The sequence below is a fragment of the Erpetoichthys calabaricus genome, chromosome 1 (assembly GCF_900747795.2).
Source record: "Erpetoichthys calabaricus chromosome 1, fErpCal1.3, whole genome shotgun sequence".
NCBI lineage: Eukaryota > Metazoa > Chordata > Cladistia > Polypteriformes > Polypteridae > Erpetoichthys > Erpetoichthys calabaricus.
This window is the reverse complement of record NC_041394.2, coordinates 277584812-277597875: the sequence shown is the minus strand read 5'-3', so window position 1 is coordinate 277597875 and position 13064 is coordinate 277584812. Positions and strand designations below refer to the sequence as shown.

Here is a 13064-nt window from a genome sequence, read left to right as displayed (position 1 = left end):
CAAATGTGCAGAGAGCTGGAATATCATAAATTTAATGTGTTCTGTGTGGCAATCGCTGCCTGCTGCTGCTGTCAGTTCAGGAGGATCCCCAGAAGCACATAGCGATTAACAACTGGGTCGGTTATAATTTGACATTTGTGACAGTCTACTTTAATGTCTAACTACGAGATTAAAGCAGAAATTTTCACTTTAATCACAAAATAGACCTTTTCACTGTGTCCCTAATTTTTGTTTCCTCTGTGGCTGAAATACGCTGCCGTACATTCTGATACATATATAAAATATGTGTATGTATATATGCAAACATACTAATAGAGCCAGTATAAGCATGTACCATAACGAGTTTGTATGTATAATATGGTGAATAGACAAATGTTTGAATTTAATTTTGAGAAATGTGACACATATATTACAAGGTATCGTTAATGTAGCCATCCCTAAATGTTAGCTTGTACATCCATTGACAGTTGTCTTAATGTTTTGACTCAAAATTCCCTTTTATTTTAACCAACATCTATTCATACATCAGTTTTCTGAACCTGCTTGTCTAGATTTCAGGGTTGCAAAGAGCTGGATCCTATCTTGCCAGTGCATTACTCAAAGCAGGAGCTACACCTGCATAGTTAGCAGTCCAGTGCACCAAATTGACTTTTACATATGTTTCCCTTTTTTTTTAGGAAGAAAACGAGAATGGTTTAAAGTAGAAGATGCAATTAAAATTCTACAGTGTCACAAACCAGTTCATGCTGAATACTTGGAAAAACTCAAATTGGGCTGCTCTCCTACCAATGGAAATTCAGTTGTTCCCACCCTATCAGATGACAACTCCTCTCTGTATGTGACCTCCTCACAGACTCCAGGAAAGCCTCCAACAGTGAGATAGGACAAATACTCGTCTGCATTCATGTGCATTTAAGGGTTAAAAAGAAAAAAGACTTTAGCGTGAACTCTTGCAGTGTTGACACTAAGTTGTTATTTGGGGAGGGGGGTTTGGGAAGGTGTAATTATTATTGGTGATTGGGTTTATGATTTTTTTATTGTAATTTGTAAAATAGTATTTAAAAAAGAAAACAAAAACCAAAGCCATACCTGACATTTATTGATACTTTGCCTTATTTGGCCTTTTTAAAGGGTGCTTTTTTGGGAATTTGTATACTCCTGCTTAGCATTGCAAGCTTTCAACAGAAAGCAGACTTTTTTTAGAGTAATAAGTATTGTATTCAGAAACTGGAAGGCTTGCAGTTAAACATCCGTTTACTCCTAAGTACAGAGCTGTGTGAACTCATATTATCGGGGAACACATTTTGCTAAGAGGCATCAAAGGAGCACTATAAACATAAAATAAGTAGCTTTAAGGAAGTTTGTATTTCTTAATTACTTTACTACTACAGGCTGGTTTGGAGAGAATTAATTTTGTTGCTGTTTAGCCAAAAGGTTTCGTAAATGTGGTTCACAGCAAGCTGCTCTATGAACTTAGGTAGATAGAGATCTTTTTTATAATAAGAGATTGTTGGCTTTCTTCTACTACCTCACTATGAGTGCAATCAGCTATCCATTTGATTGGCATATAAAACCATAAACCAAATTTAAATGTAACTGAAATGGCAAATTTTGTGCCTACAAGTGTTTTTGTAATAGTATAAATAAGATGTCTGAGATACGGAAAGACCTGGAATAACGTGTGTAGTTAAAGCTTCACACAAGTAGGCTTCAGTATGCACACTTCTAAAACATGATCTTCTTGAACAGCAAATGTAACACATCAGGTGCTATGTATGTTTAATTTTGAAATGATGTCTGGTAGGTGATTTAATGAGAGACAATGTATCCCTGATGAATAAATCACTATATGCCCCTGAAGTGGTGTACATTACTGTAACTATTTGGCAAGAGCTGAAGTTACAGCAAACTTCCTAAAGTTGTTTATGAGCTGCCGTGCTTTCTGTGATTTATGAATTCAGCACTTAGCAGATATTGGGGGTGGGGGGTTGGGGGGGATGTCCCAATTGTTTCATTTGCACCCTCTCATGTTGAGTGGCATATACTAATATGTGCCCTAGTTGCATTTTTACAGTGGACAGTGGAGCTTGTAAATATTTTGAACCGTTGGACTGGAATGGTTTTGGCAGTTTGTATCTTTAATATGAAAAAAAAAAAAACAGAAACCTGTTGAATAGTTTTGCATTTTTTCTATTTCTTTTTTTTATTATTGTATAGTTAATATTTTACTAAAAATGCTGCTGGGAAAAAAAAAAAAAGGCCTAAACACACTGTCGTGTTTCTTCACCCATCCTACCCGTCCCTCTGTCTCCCTTTTTGCAATGAGTGTCACTTTTGGTGCAACTCTAGAGCCACAGCTCGCTGGAAGGAAAACACAGCCATATTACAAATATCATTGTGTTTTTGTTTCTGTGTGCAGTCCTACTTCACAACTTATGCTTGTAAAACAGTATGCCATGGTTTATTGTTTTTTTATCATAAAAATGCCAAACAAAAGTACTAAACTGAAGAAATGGAAATGAAGCAGACTGAGAGTGTTACTCAAGGGCTGAGCAAATTTGGTTTTGAGAAGTTGAATCAAAAACCAAGGATACATGGATATGCTGAACAGTTTGCAAGGAAAAGAAAAAGGTTTTTATTTTGTATTCAAAAATGTGCTTTCTGCAGAAAGGTTAAGGTGACACATGCAGTTTTTCCTTTCTTAAATGCCATTACATATGTATGTTTTCTGTGTGGTTTTGTCCCCTCCTTGTGGGGGAAACCTGTTAGAAATATTTTATTCCATTTGAACTAAAAGTCAAGCTGTCAATGAATAACACACTTTTATTGGCTTTAGGAAGGACAAAACTGCTCACTGAGAGCAATTTACACTGAAATCAAGCTGAGTGAAACCCCATCCAGCACAAGACAACAAGTGAGCTGTTTACTGGTAAAAGGCGCCTGGAAGCTGCAGAAGGCAAGAGAGCAATTGTGGTCATCTGAATTGTAGGCTGGACAAATAACTGAAATCAAAAGTATTTGAAATAGCTTATTACTTTGAGCTGATCAGGACAAAACAAGTTGTCTATGGGGTATAAGAGAAATATGGTTAACTCCTGTCTGACCCACGTGTAGACATCAGCTACAAGAAGACAATCTCATGGTTTGCAGGAAAAGCAAATGAATGTTTGAAAGGAGACTTTACAATATAGTGTACACCTAGGGAAACCACAAATCAGCATTATTATTAATAATAATAATGATTAAAAATGTATTGCTGCACGCAACAAAATCTTGTTCAGTTGCTAAGATTTTTTGTGTTTTTTTTTTTTGTTTTTTTGTCAAGCCACGCTTGAGGTTATATAAATTTCAACAAACACCCCTTTTTTTTGTGACGGACTATTAAGTGATGTGAACATTTTTATTTATTTTTTTTAATTTCACTTTCTTGGATGGATTTCTTGTAAATATATACTGGCCTTACACCACAAGGTGGCAGTGCACACAGCGCTATGCTTCTCTTACTGCACCACAGCACATCTGCTTGCATTTCTTGGGAGGCTTTGAAATATTGTACTATATGCTTTGTCTCATACTGTCTGGAAACTCAAGACTGACTGTGGTTAACTTAGAGATGCTGGGTTTTTGCAAATGTAACTGGATTTGATGAAAATGATTGTTTTTCTTGGTTTGGGTGTTGCATGCTTACATATATATTTTATGTATATAAGCAGTTCTTGAAATTTGCGAGGCTTTGTAAAAATGTGTTACATCTAGAAGTCAAAAAGATGATGCTGATTTTTTATAAGACAATGTCATTGATCTTGGGTATCAGATGTTGTGAATTATTATACAGAAGGAAGCAGTTACCTTTAAAAGACTATAGCCTGTTGTATACTTAAAAGGCTGATTTTAACAGTATTAGGAGACCACTGTGCCTCTTTATTTTTTCTTTTTTTTTTTTTTTTCCTCCAAATTAATATAACTTATTGATGTGTTCTAAATCTTGCTGTTTTTTTAAGCAGTGTGCAGGTAAATCGCTTTCTTCAGGCAAACTTAAACAATTACAAATATTAATGAAACCCTGCCATACAGGACTGGTGAGAGTTTTTCCACAGTACATAACAAGTCTGTTACTGAGCAGAGCTGGACCGTCTGCTCAAATCCATGCTGTGCTGCTGCTTTTTTAATTTCAATTTTTTAGAGCAATGGCACTAAAGAACATGGGTGTATTCTTTAAATTGTAATGTGATATGACTGCATTGCATGTCTTGTCATTTTTTTTCTCCATTTTAAAATGGTTGGTGTAAGATACTTTTTGAATTTTTATATTTGAAATATTCAAAAAAATAAAATGAACAAGTGCAATGAAACATGTCTAAGGGTGTGATTTGAATGGGAAAAGAAGAGTAACTTTAATTGTCTCTGCAGATTGAACTAAATAGTAGCATTGCCAATTGAAGGATTGTGTCAAGATGAAAAGTGTTGTTCAGAAATGAGGGACATCAACAATTGCACTCTTAAAGATGTTTTACAGTATTCCAAGCAGTCTCTTGTGGATTCCACTGATGCTTGACCTAATTTTTTACTTTGTAGCTACTAAACTCCAAGGAACAGGCACAAGAGTGTGGTAGCGTGTTACCTGTGAAGTTGTCCAAAATGCATGTTGAACTTACAGCAGTTAAGAATAAAGACCTGCTACACAAGGTAACATTTTATTATTTTATTAGATTAAGTGAATCAGGCAAAACAATACATATCTGAATGTTGTGATCTATTGGTTTCACCTTTATGTGTGCAGTGGTACAGAGATTCTCACTGCTACCTCATAGCTCTACAGTACTGCATTTGAATCCTGCGTGCACTTTGTATGTTCCCCTTTCTGGTTTCCTCTCACACACCCAGATGTGTGCACGGCACATAGCAGATGGTATGTTCACTGGTGTCTAATGCTGTTCTGTGGATATGAGTGTCCCTAATGATGTATTGGTACCCTGTCCATAATCATTTTCTTGTCTAGTGCCCAATTTGTCCAGCTTGCTGTGACCCTATAATAAGGGTAGATAGTGTAAATGGCATTGAAACCTGATGACAAATGGATACAACTTCATGTTCTGCAGTTTTAAAGGAATAATACTTTGTAATATGTTAAGTACTCCATGGACTTTATAATGGTGCCCAAGAACACATTACATTTACAAGCACAAAAATACCACAAAACAATGATGCTAACAGCTGTATATTGACGTTTGGGCATGCCTATTTAAATTGTGTTTTGTACCTCATTAATACAACCAGTGCATGATACCAACTTTTAGTTCTTCACACTTTTAATGCTCAATTAAAGTTCATGCATTTGCTGAATTGAACAAATTAAAAAAATGAAAAAAAAGTGGCTCAGTAAGGATTTGGTAAGACCCTCTTTGGAGAATGTTGCTTACAAACACTTCACTTATGTATAGGCGTTTCTGTACTTCCTTTAGTCATTTTTTCCACCTCCACTAACGTGCTGAAGTCTTTTAAATCTGAAATATTTTTGCACACACTGCATGTCTGAGATCTTCCCACACAATTTTCAGTCTGAGACTGTGAAAGTCATCCCAAATCTTTAATCATTCAACCCAGTAATTACTACATGGTTGATATTTAAGCATTTTTAAGCTGTGTTGCTTAAATACCAAACCTTATTTCAGCTCTAGTCTCATCACTGAATCGGAGGCGTTAACTTAAAAGAATTTATACTGATTTTTAGTTTAATCCATTCTTCCTTCTAGTGGATGCCACTCGGCTCTAGAGTATAATGCATTTATAATGATTTCATCCTGATGCCTAACAGTTGGTTAGTTGTGTACCTTTTGCAAATTTGGCCAAAAGTTTCTTTCATCAGTAAATTTTCTGGCCTACCTAAGTGTTGTTTTGCATACTTCACCTATTAACTTTTGTGATGAAGTCAAAGGAATGATGATCTTCTGAACCGTTTTATGGAAATCATTTTTGTAGGCAACACCATACTGTAGGGCTGTGCTCTGATGTCATCTGAACCTTTCTTGCAGTTATCTGTGATTCCTAAAAAGTTTGTTAAATCTTTTTGTGGGTCTTACCTTTAACTTCTTGATTTCAGCAGCTCCTTTTAATTTCCACTTAATAGGCACATCATGCCCAAGCTGGAAAAGTTCAGATGATTTTTAAAGCCTTCCCATACTTTGTAAGAGTGTTATTGTTCTTTGTTTCCATGTCCTCAGTTAGATACATTGAGAAGCATAGTGATATTGAGAGGAAGATGATTTTTTGGAGGATTTAGTGTACTGTTTTTGACTAAAATGGAAAAGGTAACCAAACTTATAGTTCTCCTAGTTATTCAGCATTAAGCCATCAAGGAATGTGTCGCATTCAAAAAATTTTCCTTTCATATAACTTTTTCCATTTTAAAGATGCAGCACAATGTGCAGCTTAATTATGGGTGCCCACACTTTTGCATGCAACTGTGTGAGCTCGGCTAGCTTTTTCTAAACTGCATATGGCTAAAGTCGTCAGTAAAATGCCCGGACCTCCATTCATCAATCCAATTAGTCAAAGTGAACTTCATTGTCATCTCAACCATATACAAGTATACAGATAGACGAAATTGCGAAGCTCAGGGTCCACAGTGTAACAACATGAAGTGCAAATAATAAATTAAAAATAGAATTAATATTTAAAATTAAAACGCAAACAAGACGAGACATTGTGTAAAGACAAGACAAAGAAGTAGCAGCAATATTGATGTATAAGATATGTAATATAATAATTTCTGCATTATCTATATCTATTATTTACTGTATTTATCAGTGTATGATGATAGTTGTTTAAGACGTGTAAATAATGACAGGTCAGAATGTTTCACAGCAGAAGGATAACAAGAGTGTCAAAATACTTAAAGGTCAGTATGAGATTTTCAGTTCTTCTCAACATGCACACTAGTCTTTGCAGGAAAGTGTCTCGCATGTATAAAATTTCTGTTTACAAAAAACTGTCATAACATTCTAGTAGGTGTAGCTTTAGGCTGTGCCATTGGACAGCACTTTAAAAATGGGTTCTGTGAAAAAATGTTCTCGGGTACCTCATTGTCTGTATTTCTCATTCCCTGTTTGCTTTGAAGTCACCAGAAGCAATGGTATATAGGGCTTTTTGAAATGTTTTTATTTTTTCACATTCCTTTTTTTTCCTTCAAATTTTCAGTTTCTCATTTTATTTTGCTTTGATTCAGATTTGAGTTTTATTAATTTTTTATTCATTTTGTACTGTAAAAGTAGAAATGGGTAATAAAACAGACAATAGTGAAATTACACTTTGTTTTCATTTTATTGAAATGGCACATTAGCACAACTATACTTTATTGTACTTTAATGGATAGAAAATCAGGGCATAAACTAATGAATAAAAAAAAAGTTCAAGACATAACTGAACAAATACATACATACATACACACACACACACACACACACACACACACACACACATATATATATATATATCTACAGGCTGTCAAATAAACAAACTACATGCCGTGGCGCAGCATAAAAGGACTTTGTCTCTGACGCTGACATCCGAGGTTCGATCCCCACAAGGGGAGCAGTAGAGAGTGTACGCCTGATGAGCCCAAATAAGGGCAAAACACGTGTCGCGTACTCTTTCCATTATTTGACAGTAAACTATGCAAATATATATATATATATATATATATATATATATATATATATATATATATATATATATATATATTTAACATACAGTCATATGAAAAAGTTTGGAAACCCCTCTCAGCCTGTGTAATAATTTACTTTCAACCAAAAAGATAACAGTGGTGTGTCTCATTTCCTAGGAACATCTGAGTACTGGGGTGTTTTCCGAACAAAGATTTTTATTGAAGCAGTATTTAGTTGTATGAAATTAAATCAAATGTGAAAAACTGGCTGTGCAAAAATTTGGGTCCCCTTGTAATTTTGCTGATTTGAATACATGTAACTGCTCAATGCTTATTACTTGCAACACCAAATTGGTTGGATTAGCTCATTAAGCCTTGAACTTCATAGACAGGTGTGTCCAATCATGAGAAATGGTATTTAAGGTGGTCAGTTTCAAGTTGTGCTTCCCTTTGACTCTCCTCTGAAGAGCGACAGCATGGGATCATCAAAGGGGTAAACGTTACCATTATTCAAAGTTATTGTCTGTTTTTGCCTACATTTTTATTACTCTTTAATTTAACATTGTTTTTTTGTATCAGTATGCTGCTGCTGGAGTATGTGAATTTCCCCTTGGGATTAATAAAGTATCTATCTATCTATCTATCAAAAAAGCACTTTGCATGGTGGAAGAAGAACATCGCATTCCAAGAAAAACACCTGCTACCTACTGTCAAATTTGGTGGAGGTTCCATCATGCTGTGGGGCTGTGTGGCTAGTTCAGGGAATGGGGCCCTTGTTAAAGTCGAGGGTCGGATGAATTCAACCCAATATCAACATATTTCTCAGGATAATGTTCAAGCATCAGTCACAAAGTTTCAAAATATTTTTAACAAGACAATGACCCAAAACAAAAAATGAAAATCTACAAAGGCATTCATGCAGAGGGAGAAGTACAATGTTCTGGAATGACCGTCACAGTCCCCTGAATTGAATATCATTGAAAATCTATGGGATGATTTGAAGCAGGCTGTCCATGCTCGGCAGCCATCAAATTTAACTGAACTGGAGAGGTTTTGTATGTAAGAATGTTCAAAAATACCTCCATCCTGAATCCAGACACTCATCAAAGGCTATAGGAGGTGGCTAGAGGCTGTTATATTTGCAAAAGGAGGCTCAACTAAGTATTGATGTAATATCTCTGTTGGGGTGCCCAAATTTATGCACCTGTCTAATTTTGTTATGATGCATATTGTATATTTTCTGTTAATCCAATAAACTTAATGTCTGCTGAAATACTACTGTTTCCATAAGGCATGTCATATATTAAAAAGAAGTTACTACTTTGAAAGCTCAGCCAATGATAAACAAAAATCCAAACTTTTTCATATGACTATATGTGATTATTTATATTTATATATTTGCAGTTGGAGATCCACGAAGGGAGAAAAAACGAATCACGTATCATAAAATAGTTTTATTCCTGAGCTTTCAACCCCTATCAGGGGCCAGGTGAAATGCATCATGCAAGTCTTCAATCACTTCTCCCCTCTGTTGCACACCCATCTTATTCAACAGCTCATCAATTTTTGATACCAAGGCCATCATTTTTTGCAGTTCCATTTATCAGGTAGGAGCCTAGACCCTCCATGATGTTGTATGCCAAGACTGCAGTAGGATGGTGAGTGCCATCCAGAATGGTAACTAGCTTGATGCAACCCACTGAGTTGAAGGTTTACTTCCTTTTTTGTTACTCTGAGCTGATGAGTTTTCAGCCAGAAGGAAATCTTTGTAGAAATGAATATGTTCAGTGTGGTACCATACTGATTTGAGCCTGCAATTCCACCTGATGTTTCCTGCCTTGGGAGGACCTTTGTCTGCATAGCCTCCTTCACTGACAAGAGGTTACCCATCTTCTTACCCTGGCAGGCTTTTTGAAGGAGGCAGACTTCACCCACATCACTCTCATTAAAGTATTTTTAGTGCTCTCCCACCAAACTGATGACATGACACAAGTAGATTGAATGCAAACTGTTATGCATAACCGCTTTTAAAACTTCCAGGTACACTTTTCAGACTGTATAATGCATTCTCTAAAGCCACTGCTAAAATGTCATTAAAATTTAGCTGGCTGTTTTGAAAGGACTGATGTACTGGCTGGAAAGAAGTGGAAAAGGTATACCTCTACACAAAGACATCTGCCAGAAAGTACTGGTCTTCAGTACCTGGAATTGTAATTCTGTCATTTTATTTCTAATGATTGATAAACTTTAGATATTTACAAGCTGAAAATGTCCGTTATATCTATAGCTTAAAATTCTTTACGTCTGTAGCTTCGTCTGCTACACATGTTAAAATAATTAGAAAGCATATGATAACTAATCCAAAAGAGCCTAAATCCAGCAATTAAACAGGAAAAAAAAGGAGACCTGGTTGTAAGAGCTTTTTGTGTCTTAGGAGACGAGACGTTCACACTTCTGCCCAATTTTGTAAGTGACGAGTTTATAAACTGAATAGGCAAATGTGTACCTTGTACAGTGCATCACTTTTTCCGCATTTTGTTATGTTACAGCCTTATTCCAAAATGGATTAAATTCATTTTTTCCTCAGAATTCTACACACAACACCCCATAATGACAACGTGAAAAAAGTTTACTTGAGGTTTTTGCAAATTTATTAAAAATAAAAAAAATTGAGAAAGCACATGTACATAAGTATTCACAGCCTTTGCCATGAAGCTCAAAATTGAGCTCAGGTGCATCCTGTTTCCCCTGATCATCCTTGAGATGTTTCTGCAGCTTAATTGGAGTCCACCTGTGGTAAATTCAGTTGATTGGACATGATTTGGAAAGGTACACACCTGTCTATGTAAGGTCCCACAGTTGACAGTTTATGTCAGAGCACAAACCAAGCATGAAGTCAAAGGAACTGTCTGTAGACCTCCGAGACAGGATTGTCTTGAGGCACAAATCTGGGGAAGGTTACAGAAAAATTTCTCCTGCTTTGAAGGTCCCAATGAGCACAGTGGCCTCCATCATCCGTAAGTGGAAGAAGTTCGAAACCACCAGGACTCTTCCTAGAGCTGGCCAGCCATCTAAACTGAGCGATTGGGGGAGAAGGGCCTTAGTCAGGGTGGGGACCAAGAACCCGATGGTCACTCTGTCAGAGCTCCAGAGGTCCTCTGTGGAGAGAGGAGAACCTTCCAGAAGGACAACCATCTCTGCAGCAATCCACCAATCAGGCCTCTATGGTAGAGTGGCCAGACGCAAGCCACTCCTTAGTAAAAGGCACATGGCAGCCCGCCTGGAGTTTGCCAAAAGGCACCTGAAGGACTCTCAGACCATGAGAAAGAAAATTCTCTGGTCTGATGAGACAAAGATTGAACTCTTTGGTGTGAATGCCAGGCATCACGTTTGGAGGAAACCTGGCACTGCTCATCACCAGGCCAATACCATCCCTACAGTGAAGCATGGTGGTGGCAGCATCATGCTGTGGGGATGTTTTTCAGCGGCAGGAACTGGGAGACTAGTCAGGATAAAGGGAAAGATGACTGCAGCAATGTACAGAGACATCCTGGATGAAAACCTGCTCCAGAGCGTTCTTGACCTCAGACTATGGCTACAGTTCATCTTTCAGCAGGACAACGACCCTAAGCACACAGCCAAGATATCAAAAGAGTGGCTTCAGGACAACTCTGTGAATGTCCTTGAGTGGCCCAGCCAGAGCCCAGACTTGAATCCGATTGAACATCTCTGGAGAGATCTTAAAATGGCTGTGCACCGACGCTTCCCATTCAACCTGATGGAGCTTGAGAGGTGCTGCAAAGAGGAATGGGCGAAACTGGCCAAGGATAGGTGTGCCAAGCTTGTGGCATCATATTCAAAAAGACTTGAGGCTGTAATTGCTGCCAAAGGTGCATCGACAAAGTATTGAGCAAAGGCTGTGAATACTTATGTACATGGGATTTCTCAGTTTTTTTATTTTTAATAAATTTGCAAAAACCTCAAACGTTTTTCACATTGTCATTATGGGGTGTTGTGTGTAGAATTCTGAGGGAAAAAATGAATTTAATCCATTTTGGAATAAGGCTGTTACATAACAAAATGTGGAAAAAGTGATGCGCTGTGAATACTGTCTGGATGCACTGTATGCCTCGTCACCATTGCACAAAACATTAAATCCAGAAACATTGCTCTTAATTTGCAAAAGGGAGCCTTTTAACAACCAATGCAGTTCACTAATAACATTTTTTCTATAAGTCTGTTAATACCTGTTAAATACAATTCCCATCAGTTCAATAACTTACAGTAAATACTTTCTGTACAATCAGAGCTGCCTACATAAGAAAATTCCTATACAGCCAAATGTTTTCTTGCCTATCTCAATGCGCAGAATGCTGTGGTCTTGGTTAGTATCCGGATGATAGAAAGACAGATTACTCGATTATTATATATAATTATAATTTATTATTATATATAATTATTGGGAAGTTTTGTAATAGTCACCCCTTTAATCTCTTAATTCCACACATTTCCATGTGTCCATGCTTTTAGCATAGCAGAAATCATAGCGGCCTAGTTATCCATATTTGGAACTTCATATCAATATTGACATGTACTGTAAGTCACTAAAGGGGTCGCCAGGCCCTGCTGGTGCACGTGACAAAAAGTAATGGTAGTAAAAAACAGAGATCACAATACTCTTTCAAACCAGACTGAAGCCCAATACAGAATAGAAAGGCAACCGTTTTTGTTGGGCCATCTTGTTAATACACTGCTGACAGATGTGCATTTTTTAATTTGTATTTTAACACCAAGGGTTTATTTTAATCCAGCCTGATGCATGCTAAACAAAATACATTGCTTCTGAAGTTCCTTAGATGGCACACGACGTTTTATTCCCCCTTGAGAGAACTGAAATATCCTGTGAAATTTTTTTCTTTATTTGTGTTAGAGGAGTGATGGCAACTGCTAACCTTAGCATGGCTGCACACATTTCAGTACAAAATACTTGTACAGTTCAACTTTTTGGATCCATTATTTTCCCCCACAATATTAAATGCAAGAAGTCCTCTAATTTTCAGGCATGTCTTACCCTACACATGCTATGCAACATTACAGTATTTAAAACGTTTATCACCTTAGGCTGACCTTGCAAGTGATTTCCTATTTGTATTTTTATGATTAATGAAATGGACGGCCTTCTGTCCACTGAGCAAACAGGCTTTTTAGTTTTTCTAGAGGAGATGGCTGATGGGGCTGTCTCTCCTTTAGCTGATGAGGTCATTGATTTAAACTTACTAAGGAGAACATTTTCAGATTCTCTGCATGCTTAAACTGATGTAATCAAACAGTAAGTGATAAAAAACATGTACGTTGGGTCTCTTTTTCAGGCACAACAAGAATTAAAAACCCTGCAGATGAA

At 36.9% G+C, this 13064-nt stretch overlaps 1 protein-coding gene across 2 annotated transcripts in view; it reads left to right on the top strand.

The window, feature by feature from the left end:
• Window positions 1-4352, top strand: part of nudt4a (nudix (nucleoside diphosphate linked moiety X)-type motif 4a) — a 72659-nt gene extending 68307 nt beyond the window's left edge. For both annotated transcript variants that reach the window (XM_051935270.1, XM_051935280.1), the window contains exon 5: window positions 678-4352. In XM_051935270.1, the coding sequence (XP_051791230.1) occupies window positions 678-883 (206 nt within the window). In that variant the 3' untranslated portion in view covers window positions 884-4352. The remainder of the gene's footprint in view (window positions 1-677) is intronic.
• Window positions 4353-13064: the final 8712 nt, after the last annotated feature.